Source organism: Heptranchias perlo, chromosome 7 (genome assembly GCF_035084215.1).
Source record: "Heptranchias perlo isolate sHepPer1 chromosome 7, sHepPer1.hap1, whole genome shotgun sequence".
Taxonomy (NCBI): Eukaryota; Metazoa; Chordata; class Chondrichthyes; order Hexanchiformes; family Hexanchidae; genus Heptranchias; species Heptranchias perlo.
The window spans coordinates 64,955,544-64,972,358 of NC_090331.1; the positions used below are offsets into that span (position 1 = coordinate 64,955,544).

The following is a 16,815-nucleotide window of genomic DNA, read 5'->3' on the forward strand; positions in this document are numbered from 1 at the left end:
AGACATTATACCCCATTGAACATTGGTGCCACCAATTGGAGGTGCAGAGTTCCAGCAGCAACATCTTGCCTTTTTGCAATTCAATCAGGGTAGACTGTGAACCCTGGATATATAAGTACGTCTTAGCACTGTAACACTTATTGATTGGGTCAAAATAAAACTGCTGTAAATCAGAACCGAAGAGGGACGGAAGAAACCAATTAAAAGTGAGGAAAGTGCTGGAAAATTGTCAATGGGAAGCTACAAAGCATTTAGAAAATAACAATCCAGAATGATCCGTTGGAAGAAACTAGCAATAACTAAAACATTTAAAAAGAGAAGAAAGGTAAACCAATCAAATCACTCAAAATACTTTTTGCAAGCCTTTTGTTTCCCATTTTTTATGCAGTAACTAAAATTTCTAATGTTCAAAATAAAGTTTAAAGCAAAATTTTTTTAAAAATCAATTCTTGAGTATTTTACAGTAACATGATTAAATTTATCCTTTGAATTGTCTTTCATATCTTTTAATACATTCGTTAAACTTTTATTGCAGGCCTTAGCCACTTCCAAAAGTCTGGGTTTAAACTTGATGTTTTGTTGTGACTCTGGCAACTGAAGACAGGTCCTGCAATGTACACAATTTCCCAGAATGTATCAGTAGCATTTATTAGCCCCATTGCTCTAGTGTTTCAAGAGAGTGGCATTTATGGTGAAGGCCAGTACTGATTACTTCAGTTCAATTTAAGGATGTCATTGATAACTTGATGTTATACAAGCAGTCTGGTAGCACAGGAGTAATTTTGGAGTCGAGGCAAGTGGTTAAATAGAGCTGGGTGTTACATATAGAAGCTGTCTCTATGCCTACAAATAATGTCATCCATGAGGGGTCAGGTGGAGGCCAAGCACAGAAACGGAGGAGGTGGTGCGGGAGTGTGAAGGTGTGCTGGCTACATTAGGATTGGTGACCTATTATTATAAAATAGTGGATCCTTCAACTCACTGTAAGCAACACCACCAGGAAATCTGCTTGTATTTACTCTGCTAGTGTTTACTATGACATTATACTGCTCAACATTATACTTTGAAGCAATGTTAATCCTTTCTAGTGGCTGTGATTCCAAGCTTCAGTTTCCTGTAGTTATAATATAGTTATACCTCCCCTTGACATTCAACGGCATTACCATCACCGAATCTCCCACCATCAACATCCTGGGGGTCACCATTGACCAGAAACTTAACTGGACCAGCCATATAAATACTGTGGCTACAAGAGCAGGTCAGAGGCTGGGTATTCTGCAGCGAGTGACTCACCTCCTGACTCCCCAAAGCCTTTCCACCATCTACAAGGCACAAGTCAGGATGTGATGGAATACTCTCCACTTGCCTGGATGAGTGCAGCTCCAACAACACTCAAGAAGCTCGACACCATCCCGGACAAAGCAGCCCGCTTGATTGGCATCCCATCCACCACCCTAAACATTCACTCCCTTCACCACCAGCGCACTGTGGCTGCAGTGTGTACCATCCACAGGATGCACTACAGCAACTCGCCAAGGCTTCTTCGACAGCACCTCCCAAACCCGTGATCTCTACCACCTAGAAGGACAAGGGCAGCAGGCATATGGGAACAACACCATCTGCATGTTCCCCTCCAAGTCACACACCATCCGGACTTGGAAATATATTGCCGTTCCTTCATCGTCGCTGGGTCAAAATCCTGGAACTCCCTTCCTAACAGCACTGTGGGAGAACCTTCACCACACAGACTGCAGCGGTTCAAGAAGGCGGCTCACCACCACCTTCTCGAGGGCAATTAGGGATGGGCAATAAATGCTGGCCTTGCCAGCGACACCCACATCCCATGAACGAATTTTAAAAAAAGGACATCTTCTTTCAGTATGGCGGTAGGACCTGCTCAGGACAACTTCCAACATATCAGTCACTTTGATCTTCTAGATATTCATGTTCAATGCTGCGCACCCAGCCTTCTTGTCACCAACTGCTTAATCCAGGCCCTCATCATCAAAGAGGTGTGCCTGCTGTGTAACTTGTCATTCCATTCAGGGTGGTAAGGGATTGATCATTGTAGGCAAGAGACTGCCCTCCTTCCCTACCTGCAAGTGCATCCACTTTTAGTCACAAATCCACTGCGATCTTGCACATTGGTGAAATAGAGCCCTTCCACTGCAATGCCTGGGATGTTTGCACATGGTGTAGCCAAGGTTTAATAAGCTGTGCCAATGCAGTAAAGTATCTTGCAAGCATCACGTTCATGCACGAGAAAACTCAATGATCCAATTGAATACGCAGTTATGTCATTGCATCACTGATCCCATCTGGGGCTGCAAATTATTATTGCTATCTATATTAATTATGAAAGTCATATCGGTGGGCTGCAGCAGATATAGTGGTGGCAGGATAGGTGACCTATTGTTATAAAGTAGTGGATCCTCCAGGATGGCACTGCTAGATCCGAGTGTTTGGAGCTGGAAGTCCCCCAAACTGAGTAGCTTGAAAAGCCCCATAAAGGCAACATTCAAGATACTGGGAATAGCTGTATTTCTGTAAGGTTAATGCTATATTACTAAAATATATACTTTAAAACAAAGGAACTGAGTACCTGTGAAACAAGCTACCTCATTGGCAACAGGTGAATATTATGAGTTAAAATTGGCACTGTAGCTGCTCTATTTTTCTAAATACGTGTTGCTTCCTGTACAGTGATGATAGGCCCTTGCATGTACTGTGGATACTTTTGCAGATTGAAGCACTGGTACTGATGCCTGATGTTTCTGAGCCTGATAACACAGTGCAAGTGGGTTGTAACAAGATTGCTTTTTACTTGAGTATTTTACTTGCCTAAATGTACAACTATATCATTACAGTTAGATTACCTGTTGTAAAGGGGTTATAATAAAGTACTAATTTAAAGCTGCTGGGTACAGTAATTGATACTTTCTTGCAGCCGTTCCTGTTTACAGGGTACTTGGGCTCTATGCAAGAGTCTGTGATCTAAACAGGTACTTTATAACCTATTTCATAAGCAAATTAGAAAGAACAAGGTTAACACCGGCCATATGACCAAACACTACTTTTTATTCAAAAAAATGAAAAATGAGAGACCACAGTTCATTTTTAGGTTTCTCATGAAATGTTTTTTCCACTTGGTTATTGAGGTTATAAACTTGAGCATTATGATAAAAACAACCAATTATCATCAAATTACACTTCTACTGGTCAACCACTGGCATGAAAATTACTTGCAGCAATGGCTACAATAAAGTTAATCTCAGCAAAGTGGCTGTAACTTTGGCATATCAGTATTTATTATTAGTGAATATTGTTGCTTTGTTTTAAAAGAATTTGAATAGCCACAATATTTTTTTCTGATGGTATTGTGTCTTGTTTGAATACTGCCCTTCATACCAATGTTTGGGTTTGACTGCATTGGAAAGTGAGCAATGGTACTAAGAAGCCCAGTGTGTGGGTTACTTTATGAAGTAGGTTTGTGTCTGAAGGTTGAGGCAATGTGCTTACAGAGAGGAAGTTCTTGGATGGCTGAAGTTCAGGTATCCATTAATGATGATGTGATTCAGACGGATCTACTTCTTTCTAGAGATGATGACTGAAAGCTGAACTGAGGCACAAATGGGAGCCTTTCCCAGAAGTAAGGGTGCAACATATATTTAAATAAAATTATACTGGGGCATCATTTGAACTGTTCGCTAATGTTTGCAAAAAGTCAATGAGGGTATAAACCAAGGAAAGATATTTTGTACTTGTTTGTTTTGTACTGACGTTACCCAACTGGAGGAAAAAGCTCCACTGACATTGTTTTAATATGTTGGCAACGTGATGCTCTTTACAGAGAAGATCAATGCAGTTTTGTCTGAACCATCCTTGATACCTGCTTGATATGCACATTGACAGCATGAACATTAAGCTTATTCAGCTGTGTAATCAGTATATAATAATTCATCAATGACATTTTGTTTAAGTGAAATGTTCTTATTTTTAGAAACAACCCCTCCTTTCTTGAAGCTCATTACTTATCCTAGTATACAGTTCCATCTGCCCTCCAGTACCTTGCCTAAATGGCCATTCTTCATGATTAAGCCTGGATGGAGAGAGTCAGCAGGTTACCTACCCAGTAGAGAGGGAAATACCATGACTGATCCTGTCCTTCCTCAGCATCTACATGGATGTATTTTCTGTGCAGTGATCAGAAAAACCTGATTGATATTTCTCTCTTCCCTAATCTAGACAGGCTGAGATGAATTGTAGCCATCGCCTTAGCAAAGATCAGTTAACTCAGCACGAAGTGGGAATCTAAATTGAAAAGGAAACATTTACAGGGCTATGGGGAAGAGGAGGAGAGTGGAACTAATTGGATAGCTCTTTCAAAGAGCTGGCACAGGCACGATGGGCCAAATGGCCTCATTCTATGCTGTATGATTCTAAATTGCTAATCTGTTTATCTCAATACCACACTGGACACTGCATTTACCAATGCACCATTGGAGAACTTAAATAAAATGTTCTTCTGCAAGGCATTTAAAAGGCACCTCATGCAAATTCAGTTTCATGCAGACTTTATGCTCCAAAATTACTTTAACCAATTACTATGTAGAAACAAGATGATTTGATTTTACCTGAAATAGTTTAAAACCTTATCCTTGTTCAATATGACATGGCTATTTTGTAGCCTGCTGCAGGAAGTGTTTTGGGATAATAAATTTAGATACAGTCTACTGATAATTCAAAATCACTTTATTCTAATCACTGGATAAATTTTTTAATGGCAATAACAGGTTTGAATTATTGAATGTATTCATTGTTTGCATCATGAGAGTTAAACATTCTGGACTCTCAAAATGTTAAATTCTGTACTACTTTTACATTGTATCAGAAATAAATCCTAAAAATGTTGTACCAAGTAGAACAGGAGTAGCCAAGCTTTTTTGTCTTGTTGGGCCTTTTAGGAGCCATGGAGGTATTTGAACAAGTTTCATGTTCTTGGCAGGAAGCCATGCTCACAGGGAGCATGGTTTGGAAAATCAGGGCTACAATGTCGTATCCCCATTTCCACCCTGCACTACCTTCACGTGGTTTCCTCACTGGGAGTGTGGGATTATAGAGTGGTCCGTATAGCTTGGACACCCCAAAAGTAAAAGAAACTCTGATGGCTTATTTTATAACTACCAAAAATATTTGTGGTAGCATTTTAATGCACAATTGTATGTAGTCAAGCATTATAATAAACACTGTTCTCAATTCATTAATGTTGCGGCAGATGTGAGAAATATGTTGCAAGTTTGCTACAGAAACAAGTTTATGCTGCAATTTATTATTTCGGCATCAGTGAAAGGAATGTCTGAATCAAAATGCATGACGTTTATGTTCAGAAAGGCTTTCTTCATTGCTACTTTGGAGTTTGGCATTCTTCAAAAGGGAAAAGGGCATCATGAAAACAAAGAGCCCTCTTTACCCAGCATTTTTGAAGGCTAACTTGAAGTGGGTGATTGCATTTTTGCCACCTCTATAATATAATAGTATTTACCCCACACAAATGTTTATTGTAAATGCTAACAACTTTTTGAAAGTGCACTATTAAAGCCAGTTGCAATACAGAATGGACAGACATACTAAGGCAGATGTATGTTGTCAGCATGTTCAGAGCAGTTTGACTTGGCATTCTCTTATTCTGTGAAGGACATTAGCAATGTTTTACTTGTAGTGTTCCTTACATGGTTCCATGCAGCTGGTTATATGCATGGAGTTGTATGCTTTACTATGCTTTTTTTTCATACAATAAGCATTTAAGCAACTTGTTTTTAGCCACAGTTTACTTTAAGGGGCAAGGTTATGTTTCAACAATACTTAATACCTCAAAGAAACAGACTTTATTGGTCTGTTAGCTGTCACCAGTGAAAGTGCTGGCAGACCTGTCCAGTCTAATCTAAAGGACACGCCGCCCTGCATCTTATAAAAATCAGCACTGACAGCTTGATCTTTTTGCGAGACAATAAAGGGAATGGAAATGTGAGGGTGCTTTTGAAGGCTGGGGTTAAAGTGCATTGTTGATATAGGGGATGGCTAACATTGGAGATTGCTGTGTCTGATTTGGGAGTATATTATGTGATTAACGGATGAAAGTGCAGTTACAGACTCTATTTCCTAGCAATCTAACTTCTTCCCTTGGTGAGCGCATACATAAAATGTATCAAAATATTTCATTTGTTTGCCCAGTATGAGGTTTGATTTTTAAAAACATTGAACCATGAACGTAATGGAGAAAGAAAATATTTATATAAAATGTTCCAGCTGGGGACCATAATTAAGCATTTATGAAAAGAAATATAATTACAGTTTAGAAGAGAACAGCAGGATAAAATAAATTAAAGGTAATAATTTTGCTTAAGATGGTTTGTACTTAGGAGTAGTGTGTGAATGAAAGCAATCTTAGCCTATATCTGTAGCTGGTATTGTATCACCGCTGTGCGTATCCTATGCCATGCTGATATAAAACCTCCTTTCCTTTGCAATAGTGTCAGCCCTAACTTGGCTACCTGAGCGAGGAACTGGAGGGCTACTGGCTCCTGTGGGGAAAAATAACAAAGAACTTCCCTGACCTGGAGAGAGATGGCAATTTAAAACAAAAACACAATTTTTTCCAACAGTTTAGATGTTCTTAGTTAGTGGTATGGAGAGGAGTTGTAAAATAAAGTGGAACCTGCAGAGAGGAAAAACTCTTTGATCGGCTTGTAGTAATGCCTTGAATGACCCAATTTTTGAGCATCGGGAAAACCTGAAGCTCAGAGATTGTTCATTTAAGTGAAGGACACTGCCACAAAATCTAAAGAATGTTGCACTGCTTACCTCAAAGATTTTACTTCCATGTCTGAAACTGTTTTTAAACATTTCTTAAATGAATGAATTCCACAAAGACCAAATTATGAAGTTGCTTGGGTTTTGAGAAACAAATTATTGTGACTATCTAGCTTCCTGCAGAATTATACATGAAGCATCTTGTAGGACGCTAGACAGACAGTGGTTTACCTGACTCAAAACATTGCAACCATAAGCATACCACAGATAAAGAAACTCCAGTATCCTTCAATTGCACATAAATGGGCAGGCTGGGGAGATTGGTGGTTTACATATAAATGGGCAGGCTGGGGAGATTGGTGGTTTACAGAATATTTCCATTGCCGAGTTCATATCAGACTGACTCTGAAGTGAAAATGACAACAGGGAGCCCAGTGTATAGGTAACACATTGCTATGAAAGCTGATTGCTCAGGCTTCGATTTCTTACTGCTATGATTTTATTTTTTCCTGCTATCCTTCAGTTTTTTCCCCTCTTCTTCAGGAAGTGGTGTCTGGTGCTTGGCCCTGGTGCCAGACCAACTATACTTTACCCAAGTGGTATTTGAGCCTGGACAATGATTGTCAGCATGCTAATACCAGATCAAAGGGGCAACGCGGCCAAGCCCAAGTCGCTCCTCAATCGTCGTTCACATATACATATTTTTCAGTATGGGTCACCTGATGGCAACGAGGTCGGCCACTGATTTATGGTTTTCATGGAAACATGGATGGAATCACAGAACTCGATCCTAAAGACACCGGTTAAAAACCCTGTATGCATATGTAATAAAAAGGGAATCTGACATATTCAGTCACTATAAATCAGTGCATCTGGCCATGAGAATCAGGAATCTTGGCTCTTTTTATTTCTTCTCTTCGCCATCCCCAGCCCAGGACATTGAGTGAAATCCTCTCCAAACCCAACATTTAAACATAAGCTCTTTCTAACAAGAGTCACTAGATAGTGATCAGGAGCAGGAACCCTGGCTACTTTTTTTCCTTTCCCAGCTCATTTTGTGTAGAATATGATGCTTCCTGAGATCTTGGAAATGCCATGTCAAGGATGAATGATAAATGATGTAGACTTAGTTAGCTATTCTAGGTTTTTTTCTTTATTTACTTGTTAGGAGAAACTTGTCCGAAACTTCCTTCAGGAGATTAAATGAGTTAAGTGAATGATAGAGTGGGTTATACTGGTTTGAGGAAGAAATGGACTTGATGGGTCTTTTTTCACTCTGGGCTTTTTTGTGTTCTTATCTGAATATTTGGGTCTTACTTGTGCCATACCCATTTGGAAAATTATCATTCCTGTCAAGGTATCCTCATAGGCTAAAATTGAGTCATGAGATTGGTAACTTTTGGCCAGCTCAGTAATTCAAAGCTTAAGGTCACCGGGCTTTGGTGAAGGTCAGCACTTGGTAAGTTCAGTATCATTGCTTGCCAAGATTTCCTACAATTAGGAGAAAACTTTAGAAGTGTGGTAAGCTCTAAGGAGGCTTGCTTCTTCTGATTAAGTAATGCAGCAGTATTAATGTTGGAATGCATTCAGAAGCTTGTTCCAGGTTGCTCTCCCACTCTTTCTCCTGGAGGAAAACAGCCTTGAGTTGAGTAGCTTTGAAGGAAAGAAAAGTAAAAGGACTGGGAAATAGTGTAGGTTTGAACACTATCCTTTTATCTCTGGAAACCTAGATTGGTCAGAAGGGATGAATATCTCCTTTCTCTGTCAATTAAGAGTCTCACATGAGGAGGTTTGAGTAGTCATAATGGACTTTCCACTGGAATATGAGTGCACAACACAAAACTGCTTACAATTTGTTCTGATTAGGCAACTTCTTCATAGAGGGTATAACAACATACTGTGGGAAATAAAATGTCAGACTGATGTCATTGAGCTTTGACACTTTAGGGCTGATTTTAACTTTCTTGTAAAGGAAAATCAGGCAGTATTCCGCCCGGTGGTAAAAGTTAAAAATCTACTCCATTGTCAGGACAATGATAGAGGAGTGTTGCATTCTATCTCGTTTATGCCATCACTGACTTGATGCTGACAGAGCGCACTGATGATAAGGTTCAGTTCCCCAGCACTGCACTAAGTCTACATGATAATATAACATTTGACTTTGAAATTTATTAAAAAATAATTTTTGCCCATATTCTGCAATGGAAAGAATGTGTGTATTTGGAAACTTGAAATATTATCTATATTAAAGCAGCATTTTATTTATCCCCACAAAGTCCTGGCTCACAGCTACACACTCAAATCAAATTAAGTATTTTGGATTTTGAGATTGCAAAGAAAGGGAAAGAAAGTTCTCTTCCTTTCTTCCATTCCCTGATTGAGAGGATGTGCAGGGGCCCTGCTTCAATACCTCTGCCACCTCTACTCTTCAGGCTGTGGGGAAGCACGTGTCCTCAGCTTTGTACATCCCACCCTCCTCCCCCAAGATTTCAGGTGAGATCAGGAACTTGGCATGCAGGAAATTCGCTGGCACAAAACCCCATGCTATCTCTTTGTCAAATTAGGGAATCCATGCTCGGTGCTGCTAAATACTTCGTTTGATTTGAGTGTCTAGCTATGAGCCAGGACTTTGTGGGGATAAATAAAATGCTGCTTTAATATAGATAATATTTCAGGTTTCAAAATACACACATTCTTTCCATTGCAGAATATGGACAAAAATTATTTTTTTTATAAATTTCAAAGTCAAATGTTATATTATCAAATAGACTTAGTGCAGTACATGGAGCGATGGAAAACTTAATTCACAGAACGCTTACAAAGAGCTTTTTGATGCCAAAAATTCTGCTGATACCTTCTTGGGGTTAATGAGCAAACTGCAATTTGCATTTTGATCAGTTTTGTTTTATTATTAAACAGAATAGTTGAAAACATGCAATGTGCAGAGTTACACTAGCCAGTTTTATATACTAGAAGAAAGAAGTTGGACACATTCGTGTAATTAGTTGGAATGAAAGGAAGATATGAAAATGTGGTGACAACACCTGTCGTGTACGGTTAACATTTCATGATGTCTATTGTGTAACATCTTGTTTCACCTCCAGTGTTCAATAGGCAGTTTAGTGGCCTTAAATAATGAGAGAGATGCATGTTGCCTGAAGGTTTGTTCCAAGTTAACTATAAATCCTTGCCTGGATTGCTGTTTTAACTGCACTCCAGGTTTGTTCCGTTCCTTTGCTGGTTTGTAAATCGCGTAATTTGGGGACTAAAAGCCACACATTACATTATAAGCTATATCTGAAAATAGGAAATCTTAAGTATGCTGTTACAGTACTAGTCGACATTTCTTTCTTTAAAAATGCTTGTGGTTTTAATAATGTAAATGTACAGTTTGCTCTTTATAAAAACCTTACGTTGTACATTTTGATCTGCCACATATACTAATCCCATGTTATGACTTTTTGAGTCATAGAGGATTTTTGCTGTGTATAGCAAATATATCTTACAGACTAAGTGAAAGGCTGTTCATACTGTACGCCTCTTGCTCTGATTGTTTATAGTACCCGACATTCATTTTTAGTGCTGTTCATGCTGGTTATTGGCCATGTTTTTAATTTAGAGAAGGAACATTGGCATAGGTGCCAATTCATTCCTACTTCATTTGCATTGCAGGACTTCATTTGCATTGCATGATCAATGGGATTGGTTGGATATGAGGAATGTTTTGCTTACGACCAGGATGTTCCAATTAAGGGCCTTTAGCTATATGTACCAAATTAATCGGAGATGTGAGCCTCCTACGTGAACCCAGCGCAGTACCTCCTACTGAAAACAGCTTTTCAATTAAAGTAGTGGTGTACCTTAGGCAGAACTTGTTCACAGTAGGATAATTAATAATTTATTAGTTGTACAGATTCAATCTATGTGCACTCAAAGTAAAACAAACTCAGTACCATTTAGGAGGAAACAAAAGAGAATGAGGAGAGGAGCAGTCCTGCTTTTCAGTCAGAACCACTGTTTTGAGTGGGATAAACTGTAGTTGTATGCCACTACCCTTTAAATAACTTTCCTAACTTCTGTAGTGGTGAATTGTACAGGGACAAACGCAATAACCTCGCTATATGGGACTGCCATTGTACCTGACTCTATAAGAGTGTAAAGCTGCAGCACCAGCAGGACTCGGGTCATGTTTTCCTAACCATAAGTTTAAAAAAAAGTTTGAAGGCAAATTTCCTCCCCTTTTCTCCCTGGTTTCTCCAGGCTGTGCACAAACTGTGGTGAGATGGCTGGTTGGTACTCCAATCCCACTTTGAACTGGCTGGGAGGGAGGGAGGAGTACAAGTGAGAGTAGTAAGGGACAGTACCCCAGTGACTTGTCTCTTTCTGTGGGGAAGCACCTGGCTTTTGTTTGCCACCCCCTCTCCTGCAGCCAATTTGACTGAAATAGGGAACTTTGGTGGTATGGGTGATTGAACTACTCATGGTATCATGTGTTGTTACTCTTAACAAGCTATGAAATCCATTTTTATTTTCTTATATTTGTTGCTGGGATGAGGAAAAACTGAATGGAAGAAAACAAAATGAGATCCAAGGTACTGCTTCTTTAAAATTCTGCAGTGCATTGCCCAGACCTGAAGCTGTTAATTCTTTAATTTTTAAAAAAAAATATTGTTTTCAGATTAATTTACTTCATATGTGACCTTAACTCCATTTACTCCTCGTGCTTTCCAATCATTCGTTTTGTATTTCACCTTTGAATGATTTTCTTCATGACGTCTCGATTAATTTGTTTCCTGGTCTAGAGTTTTTTGTTTGCGTGTGTGGTATTTTCTTTTTTTTTAGCATGTGTCATAGTCTCAGAATTGCTGTCTCCAGAAACCTAAGGGGTTGTCCACACACTGTGGGAAGGAGTTTTGAAAAAGCATGTGGGAGGGGGTGAAGGGAGGATTTAAGCTACAAACAAAATCACACCAAGCCTGTGGAAGAAAGGAGCGGGGGTGGGGGGGGGGTGGGGTGGAGTGAGGAGGGGAGTAGGGAGCTCAGAGCGAGATCCGAGGTAGGGAGATAAGATGATGAGAAACCAAGGGTGCAATGCAGGGCAGAAAAGTTTGGCACAACAAATCAAATGAACAGAGTTCACAACAACACCACCAGGGTAGGGAAGGTCTCTTCTCACTCCCCACCATCTCTGTTCTTTATCACTGCCTGAGTAACCAGGCCAAGTTTAATCCCTGCTCCTTGATTCCACCACTGCTCTGCTTCGGACCCAGCATTAATTCTCCATCCCATTCTCGCTTCATTTCATCTCCACTGGGCACTGGTTGGTGACGAACTCCAGCTACATCAGTTGCTCAAAATCGCAGCCCTCAATGTGGCCGAGTCAGCAAGTTAGCTGCCATCGCACTCCATCTACCTTCACATGATGTATTACTGGACTCAGAGTTCGGGGGGTGGGGTTAGCAGATACCAGTGCTGGGCACCTATCTTGTTACCTTCACTGTTGCAGGGGAATTGGCCCACTGAAGGTGCCGCTATTTGAGGATGAGAGAGACAGGAATAGGTGAACAGCAAAAGGAGTTAAACAGGATTCAGGGTGAGAAGCACTGAGGTGTGGTGTTCCTTGAAATTGATTAAAACTTAACTTTTTTTTGTGGCGGGCACAATTGGCAATGTGTAGAATGGGATGAAAAAAATCATAATCTTCAGCACTCATTCTTTATGGACCCTGATAGGTTTCCATTTTAGAAAGGTAGATTAGATTGTATTAGCAAACCTTTCCCTTCACTCACTTCATCCTGATGGACAGAAGGTGAAATTGGAACACATATACATAAAATAAACTTAAATTAACCGAATATCATACCAAAATAATATTTGTTTTAATTCTTGTCTCATGGCAACACTTTTTTTTAAATACTAAGGAAAGCATTGAAAGTTCCCATGACTGATCTGCTTCAGTGGAGATCTGTCACTCACTGCATTTCAAAAACAGGTTTTTGGTGGAATTTAAGATAAATGGCACAAAATGTATTTTAAACATATTGCACTACTTTAATAATTTAAAAAAAAACTCTTCCCTCTCTAAAAGATCTTCTGGAGAAGTCACGTGTTGTCAAGCAGCCCAGAGACGAACGGAACTTCCACATCTTTTATCAGCTGCTGTCAGGTGGCTCCGAGGATTTGCTGAGTAAGTGCAACTTTTGAAAGTGGATGGGTCATGAGTTGTAATATCTGTGCACTACAGACCTATGTAGTGTGTACTCGTACCTCGAGAATACTCGGAAGCTTTGTTCCATCGGTAGCAACAACTTGCATTTATATAGCACCTTTAATGTAGTAAAAATGTTTCAAGGCGCTTCACAGGAGCTTTATCAGACAAAATTTGACACCGAGCCACCTACAGAGATATTAGGACAGGTGACCAAGAGCTTGGTTAAAGAGGTAGGTTTTAAGGAGGCATCTGGTACTTTATCCAAATGGTGGTTGTTTATGTGTGAGCCTTGATGGTGAGTGTTAGCAGGCTATTCAAAAACCCAGAGAATGGAAATGAATTGAACATTCAGGGATATAGAGAGTTCAGAAAGGACAGAGTAGATAGAAAAGAAAGTAATGTAGCCAAATATGTTTGGGACAACAGGGATGTAAATGATTTAATTTAATCCTGTGGGAGGGAGTAAGCTACAAAATTAACTACTCTGGTTGGACCACTCTAATGCAAAAGAAATCCAAGCTAACACAGGGGGGATGGTATTGATCACCAAGTGAACAGAAGAAAGAGGGCAGTTTGCTTGATTAAGAGATAATGAGGGTATGTGAAAACAGGAAAGTTATTTCAATGGGGAACTTCAATCAGTCAAATCTAAATTGGTAAAACAATTTTGAGTCAGAATTGGTAAATGTAATGAATGATTGCTGAATCACTCAGTGTGTAAAGGAAGCCACGAGAGGCAGTGCTCATCTTGACTTGGTAGTGATGATTTTCAAGTAGCGTCCAAAATGGCACGAAGTCTCAGGAATGGCTGCTCCATCTGCCTGTTGTTACCAGCGTGATGCCTGAGTCACTTTGAGGCAAAATTCATGATTTTAATGTAAATGAGATGGAAGCCCTAGAAAAGCTGAAAAGGGCTTAATAGTATTTATCCCAGAGTGCAGAGAGAAACCAGGGAGGAGATTTGTGAGGCATTCACGATCTTTATGAGGGAGTTGGTGACACTCGGGAGATACTAATAGACTGGAAACAGACTAATATGGTGTCCGTATTTGAAGAGGATGACAAAACAGGCACAGACAACTACAGACCCATTAGTCTTAATTAAATCCTATGTAAGATAATGGAATTGATTATTAGAGTGAACTTGAGGATTATCTGTACAACAACAACCTAGTTAACTGCAGTCAGCATGGATTCAGAAGTGGAAGATCCTGCCTGACCAACTTCCTTGATTTATTTGACAGCTAAGTTGAGTTGTGTACTTTGACTTCCCAAAAACATTTGATAAAGTTCCACACAAAAGGCTGCTAGTTAAGCTCAAAGCTGTGGAGGTTTGGGGCAAAACTTCAGAAAGGATGAGACATTGCCAGAAGTAGTTTGTGTTCAAAATCATGAAGGGTCTAGACAGACTGGATAGAGAGAAACTGTTCCTGTTGGCGGAAGGGTCAAGAACCAGAGGACATAGATTAAAGGTGATTGGCAAAAGAACCAAAGGTGATATGAGGAAAAACTTTTTTACACAGTGAATGGTTAGGATCTGGAATGCACTGCCTGAGGGAGTGGTGGAGGCAGATTCAATCATGGCCTTCAAAAGGGAACTGGATAATTACTTGAAATGAAAAAATGTGCAGGGCTACGGGGATAGGGCGGGGCAGTGGGACTAGCTGGATTGCTCGTGCATAGAGCTGGCGCGGACTCGATGGGCCGAATAGCCTCTTTCAGTGCTGTAACCTTCTATGATTCTATAACAGATGCTGGTTAGATGAGTAATTTTGAGGTGGAGGGAAGTACTGGGTGGATTCCCAAGGGCTCAGTACTCCGATCGCTACTGTTTTTAATTTACACTAATGACTTGGATTCAGAGACTCCATACAAATTGGTCAAATTTGCAAATGATGTCAAACTAGCAGAGGCAGTCAAATTGAAATGACAGAAACAGTGTGTGTGCGTGGACAGAACAATGCCAGATGATATTTAATGCAGACAAATGTATGTAGGAAGGAAAAATGGGCAACATGTGTATTCCAGCTTCTATCCTTGGAATGGGTGGAGAATTGTGATTAGTGCCCAGTGATTTCCTGATAAACTGTCCTTTCTGTGCAAGGCCCCGTTGTGTATGGGGTCTCAGGAAACACCTCTAAATAGAAAATCAAGGATTGGCATTGCCTTTTTTAATGGCCTAATCAGCTTCCGCTGCCATCTTTAATGCACATCTGCAACACCAATGTCTCTCTGCTGCTCTGCTCCATTTAAAATCCCACCAATGAAGGTCTATTTCCTGCCCTAGTCTTAATTCCCAAATCTATTACTCCATATTTATCTGCATTGAATTGTGTCTGCCACTCATGCACCCATCCTGCTAGCCTATCCACATTCTCCTGTAGTCCTTGAACCTGGGACCTTATTGGCCTGTATGGATCATCTCCACGCTGCGGTGAATTTGTCAACTAAGCCATCAGGAGCTGTCCCTTTATTTTCGCATAATCTCTCCCTGATGAAGAAGCCAAGATTTTGAACTCACATTTGAGGGGAATGAGAGATGTAACTCTTTTGCCATTGATCATTGCACCACATTTGAGTACCAACAAATGTTCTTTCTTGATTGTTTCTTTGAGGACATTCTCATCATATGGGATTGGTGGCCATATTCCCACATAGCCCTGTTACTGTCACTAATTGACATTTGTGACCAGCAGGTTTAAATGATACGAGCTGTGCTATGCAGAAGTTCAATCTAGGTTTAGGCATAACAATTGATGCCAATCTATTTGTCAAGATATGTAACAATCTCAACAACTTGCATTTGTATAATGTCTTTAACACAGAAAACGATCCAAGGAGTTTAGAGAAAATAATGGGAGAAAAGAGCCTAGAAACACTCTGCATAGGAGTGCTCAATGAGCAATAAATATTCATCGTCCCCTCATTGATAGTGTCAGAGTCCTCTGTCAGCATCTCGCAACTTGGTGGTCATAGACCTGGACCACAATACCAGCCCGGTCCAACTACTGGGCAGTGATTTGTATTTCAACATATGGGCATTAGCGATGAATTTGAAGACCAGATTTGTACTAATTAACTGCAGTGAGACTAAAACTAACTGCAGTTAATTACAACTTAGTAGTTCACATGATGCAATGGTGTTCCACAATGTGCTTACATAGAATTACATAGAATGTACAGCACAGGAACAGGCCATTCGGCACAACAGGTCTATGCCAGTGTTTATGCTCCACGAGAGCCTGTTCCCTTCCTACTTCATCTAACCCAATCAGCACATCATTCTATTCCTTTCTCTCTCGTGTTTACATAGCTTCCCCTTAGATGCATCTATGCTATTCGCTGCAACTACTCCTTGTGGTAGCAAGTTCAAAATTCTAACCATTCTCTGGGTAAAGAAGTTTCTCCTGAATTCCCTATTGGATTTATTAGTGATTATCTTGTATTTCTGACCTCTAGTTCTGATCTCCCCCACAAGTGGAAACATCTTCTGTACATCTACCCTATCAAACCCTTTCATAAACTTAATGATCTCTATTAGATCACCCCTCAGTCTTGTCTTTTCTAGAGAAAAGAGCCCCAGCCTGCTCATTCTTTACTGATAGGTATAACCTCTCAGTTCTGGTATCATCCTAGTAAATCTTTTTTGCACCCTCTCCAGTGCCTCTATATCTTTTTTATAATATGGAGACCAGAACTGTTCACAGTACACCAAGTGTGGTCTACCATAACAAGTTAAACAACTTCTCTGCTTTTCAATTTTATCCCTTTAGAAATGAACCCCAGTGCTTAGT

The 16,815-nt window shown here is 40.0% G+C and overlaps 1 protein-coding gene across 4 annotated transcripts in view; it reads left to right on the plus strand.

The window, feature by feature from the left end:
• Nucleotides 1-16,815, plus strand: part of myo1b (myosin IB) — a 240,566-nt gene that overhangs the window by 137,349 nt on the left and 86,402 nt on the right. For all 4 annotated transcript variants that reach the window (XM_067987755.1, XM_067987757.1, XM_067987756.1 and 1 more), the window contains one exon: nt 12,899-12,997. In XM_067987755.1, the coding sequence (XP_067843856.1) occupies nt 12,899-12,997 (99 nt within the window). The remainder of the gene's footprint in view (nt 1-12,898; nt 12,998-16,815) is intronic.